This window comes from Hippopotamus amphibius, chromosome 14, assembly GCF_030028045.1.
Source record: "Hippopotamus amphibius kiboko isolate mHipAmp2 chromosome 14, mHipAmp2.hap2, whole genome shotgun sequence".
Taxonomy (NCBI): Eukaryota; Metazoa; Chordata; class Mammalia; order Artiodactyla; family Hippopotamidae; genus Hippopotamus; species Hippopotamus amphibius.
The window spans coordinates 58,801,639-58,806,121 of record NC_080199.1 but is presented as its reverse complement, the minus strand read 5'-3'; the positions used below and the strand labels follow the sequence as shown (position 1 = coordinate 58,806,121).

The 4,483-nt window shown below is 39.6% G+C and overlaps 1 protein-coding gene across 1 annotated transcript in view; it reads left to right on the top strand.

The window, feature by feature from the left end:
• The first annotated feature begins 98 nt into the window (after nucleotides 1–98).
• The window catches only part of NUFIP1 (nuclear FMR1 interacting protein 1), a 31,507-nt gene continuing 27,122 nt past the window's right edge, over nucleotides 99–4,483 (top strand). The window contains exons 1-3 of the mRNA XM_057707858.1: nucleotides 99–538; nucleotides 2,920–3,002; nucleotides 4,224–4,322. Coding sequence (XP_057563841.1) covers nucleotides 130–538; nucleotides 2,920–3,002; nucleotides 4,224–4,322 — 591 coding nt within the window. The 5' untranslated portion in view covers nucleotides 99–129. The remainder of the gene's footprint in view (nucleotides 539–2,919; nucleotides 3,003–4,223; nucleotides 4,323–4,483) is intronic.

The window sequence follows — 4,483 nt, the reverse complement described above, 5'->3', positions numbered from 1 at the left end:
CAGCTTTTCCGGCGCCGACCAATGACGTATCAGCCTGTGATTGGGCGAACCGCGTTATTAGCGATAACGGAAGTGACGCCTAAGGCTTGCTACACATCTGCAAGCTGGGTTCATTACCAGGCGGGAGGCATGGGTGAGCCGGCAAGTGGTTTCGCGACTCCCAGGGGGTGGTTTCCAGCTCCCGAGCTGACCCCCACGTTGGGGCCTCTGAGCGACGGTGCCTCGCTGCCGGACAACTGGATGCTCTGGGCGACGCTGCCGCCACCACCTCCGCCTTCGTCGCTTCCCGCGGCAGCGTCCAAGCCTCCCTCCGAGGCGCAGACCTCCGCGGAGGCCCAGGCTCTCCCCGAGGCGCCTCCCCCATTCGACGCCCAGATTCTTCCCGGGGCTCAACCCCCCTTCAACGCCCAGTCCCCCCTTGATTCTCAGGCTCAACTCAATGGCCAGCCTTCCTGGAATTTCCAGGCTTCAACATCATGGTGCTGGACACAGTCTCCTGGTGTTTTTCCTTGGCATCAGCAATCCCACAACACTCCAGGTAGGTTTTTACTCTTCTCCGTACCACCCCTTACCTTTATCCCTTCTTCCCTCTCCTTTTCCACGCTTGTTCTGATACTACCTTGCACTTTTGGAGTTTGGTCATTAATATCTCATAGTTTGTTCCAGTTATGTTTTTCCTACCTGTTCATTAAATTTAGCAATTATTTATTTTTAAAACAAATTTTTAAGAACTTTTATTGAGATATAATTGACATACAATAAGCTGTATATATTTAAAGTATACAATTTGATATTTTTTCCTTATTAGTAACATATATATGGCAATCCCAGTCTCCCAATTCATCCCACTCTAAAGCAATTATTTATTGAATCTCAGCTATGAACCAGGAAATGGGGATATAGCAGTGAACAAAACATACACAAATCCTTATCTTAAGGAGCTTAACATCTACTGGTGCAAGAAGACAGACAGTAACCAAAATAAAGCAGTGTGTATTAGAAGGCAGTGAGTGCTATGGAGAGAGAAAGCAAAGAAGAGTTACAGGCAGTGCAGTTTTAAATGTCATTGTCTGTCATAAATAAGGCGACATTTGAGCAAAGACTTCAGGGAGGTGAGGGATCAGAGTAGTGCCTGTATCTGGGGAGTAGGAATACAGGCAGAGGGACCTGCAAGTACAAAGGCCTGGAGGCAGGAGCTGTGGATCAGAATGGAACCCAGTGAGACTAGAAAGGACTGAGCCTGGGGTAGAGTTGTAGGCAATAGAGGAAGAGGGCCTTGTAGCTTGTGGGACTTTTACTGTTATGATATGGTTAATGTAGGGGAGTGGCATGCTTTAATTTGTGTTTTAAAAGGGTTAGTATGGCTGCTGATTAGGTGACTTCTCTGGTGGCGCAGTGGTTAAGACTCGAGCTCACAATGCAGGCGGCCCTGGGTTTGATCCCTGGTAAGGGAACTAGATCCCACATGCATGCTGCAACTAACAGTTCACATGCCACAACTATGGAGCCCACTGGTTGCAACTAAGGAGCACACCTGCCACAACTAAGACCTGGTGCAAACCAATAAACAAGTAAATAAGTAAATAAAAATGGCTACTGATTGGAATTGCCTGAAAGGAGGATGAGTTAAAGTATTGCAGTTAACCACGTGAGAGATACTGGGGCCTTGGACCCGGGTGGATCTCAGGAAGTGATGAGAAGTGGTTAGATTCTAGATATATTTTGAAGGTAGGGTAGGGCCAGCATGATTTGCTGAGGAATTGGATGTGGAATGTGATGTAAAGAGGAGACAAGAATAACCTAAAGTTTTTGTGAAGCAAGTGGAAGGATGTGGGTGGAGTAGATTTGGAAAGGAGACCAGGAGTTGAGTTTGGAATGATTTGTGTCAAGTAGAGATAGTGAACTGGCTGTTAGCTATCAGTTGGTACTTTTAGGAGAGATTTGTGCCTAGAGCTGTAAATCGGGGTGTCATCAGCATATAGATCATAGGTAAAGCCATGAGATTGTTCACTTAAAACCATTCAGTTTACGTTAAATTGAATCCAAATCAGTGTTTACTGTATGCCAAATGCTGGGGCTATGAATGTGCCTAAGACAGTCCCAAGCGAGGGTGAGATGGGTTCATAAATGTAAATTACAACGTAGTGTGACTATAGAAGGAGATTTCAGAGTATGGAGGAGGTTGGGAAAAACTTTTGGAAGAAGTGTATTGGGAGATGTTTACTATTTGGGAAAAGATATTTTTTAGGTAGAAGCAAAGAGGTGAGTTCTGAAGCTTGCAGTGTTCTGGTGTGACTGAAGCAGAGTATGTGGAGGGTAGGGGAAAGAGCAGGGTGAGAAAATAAAGTGGAATTGAAGGACTCTAGGAAGCTACTTGCTTCTAGGGTTTTGAGCAGGGTTGTGATGACTGGAGGATTATTTTTGTGGTGTCAGTGTGCAGGGTCTGTTGGAAGAGAGGGCTTACGAACTGGAAGGCAGTCTGGGAGGCTGTCACAGTGATCTGAGTGAGAGATCAAGGTTGCAGAGTTGGCTCATGGTGATAAGAAAGGAAGAATATTTAAGAGGAAATATATTTCACAAGAATCTGTTTTCCTGGTGTAAAATTGATGCTGACAGAGCTCTAGTAAGGATTTTACAGTTTACATTTCTAATGTTTGAAATAAATACAAGGAATTTTACCAAGTTAGCTTGTCCATTCCTTTACTTAGACATCCAAAGCATCTATGGACAGGTCATCTTACCAGTATGTATTAATTATTTGGTAAACTAGTCTTAATCTTTGTTAATTTGTTTCAACTACTGTTCTTCCTAGAAGGGATAGTTTACCACTGTTTTTACTCAAGTATTTATGACATGCTATAGCAAAACTTTAAATAATTGTATAGTTGTGAAATATATGGATCTCTTTTTGTTTTTCAGTTAAACATTCTTATTTTCCACGAAAACATGATGCAAAGGTCAATGACTTCAACGTCTCTCCCAGGAGAAAACAGAAGAAAAAGGTATTTTTTAAAGATGTTCTTGAATGTGCTGCTTTAGTCCCTATGTCACTGCTTCATATCTTGTGTTTCTGTCATAACCGTCTCACTGTTTTGCATTCATTATGGACACAGCAGAGCCTTGTTATAAAAGGAGCCTTGTTAAGGGTCTTGGCTGTAAGTAGAAACTTCAAGCAAAATCTTTTTGAGCACTAAATGGAGAAATTATAGAAAAAGAGAACATTTAATCCATTTCAACATAGTATCAGGAGTAAATATAATGGGGAATTATGATTACTGAGAAATGTGTTATTAAACTTGAGTGAAGTGACAAAAGTATAATATAAATTATACATAATATATATTATATATATTTATTTTACTAGCAGATTGGGAGGGGAAGGGTGAAATTAAAAGTTTTTGTGTTTTTTAAAAATGAGGAACGATGCTTGGTTATGTTCAGAAACTGAGTCTTAAAATAGGCTTCCTTTACTCTGATGTAGCTTACAATCTGGTCTTATAACTTTTAAGGTGTGCAAATAATTTTTCTTAGTTTAGAATGAATTGAGTAAATCTACAGCATGAAATTAGTACCCTTCATTTTGACATCAGAACTATGTAATTAATATTAACAAAATATTGTGAAAATGTATTTATTAACATAATCTCAACATTGAACAGTAGCCTATCATTGTAATATTCTTTTTTGTTTTGTATTTAAACATAAAAGTAGCAAATTGGGAATAAAAAATAACTAATATTTACCTAAATAGTTCTTTTTTTCTCATTCTGTAGTTAAAATACGCGCGCGCGCACACACACACACACACACACACACACACACACACACACACACACACACACACACACACACACACACACACACACACACACACACACACTTGTTTCTCCTAAAAGAAGAAATACTGTTTTTACCCTGAATATTTATTTTTAGGTCATTTTGACATATGCTCTATAAAGTCTTAATTAGATTACCATTTTGAAATGTATTCACGGTTTATATTAGCTTTACTCAGATGTAAATTTTTTTTTTTAACAAGTCTGGCTTTTCCTAATGCATTTGTTAAAAATAAAAGAAACAGAATCATCCCTTCATTAGAAATGTATTCAGAAGTTTCTCCCACATGTAAAGGTTATGTGAAAAATCAAAATACATACCATATTTTTACTGTTGATTAAAGAGTTCTCAGCAAAAGCCTAATGCCTCTTCATTTTTGTTTACAGAAAAGAAAGGAACCAGTTTTTCACTATTTTTGTGATACCTGTGATCGTGGTTTTAAAAATCAAGAGAAGTTTGATAAGCACATGTCTGAACATACAAAAGTAGGTTTTCTTGGTTGTCCTGATATTTATTTAGCAAAATGGGTCTATTTGGTAGAAATTGTGAGCTTTCTTTCCTTAAAAGTTTATAGTTTTCGTAGAAATGTTGTTTGATGACTTGACAAATTGGGACAGTGATGCTAGGATTTGCCCTTTGAAGGTGG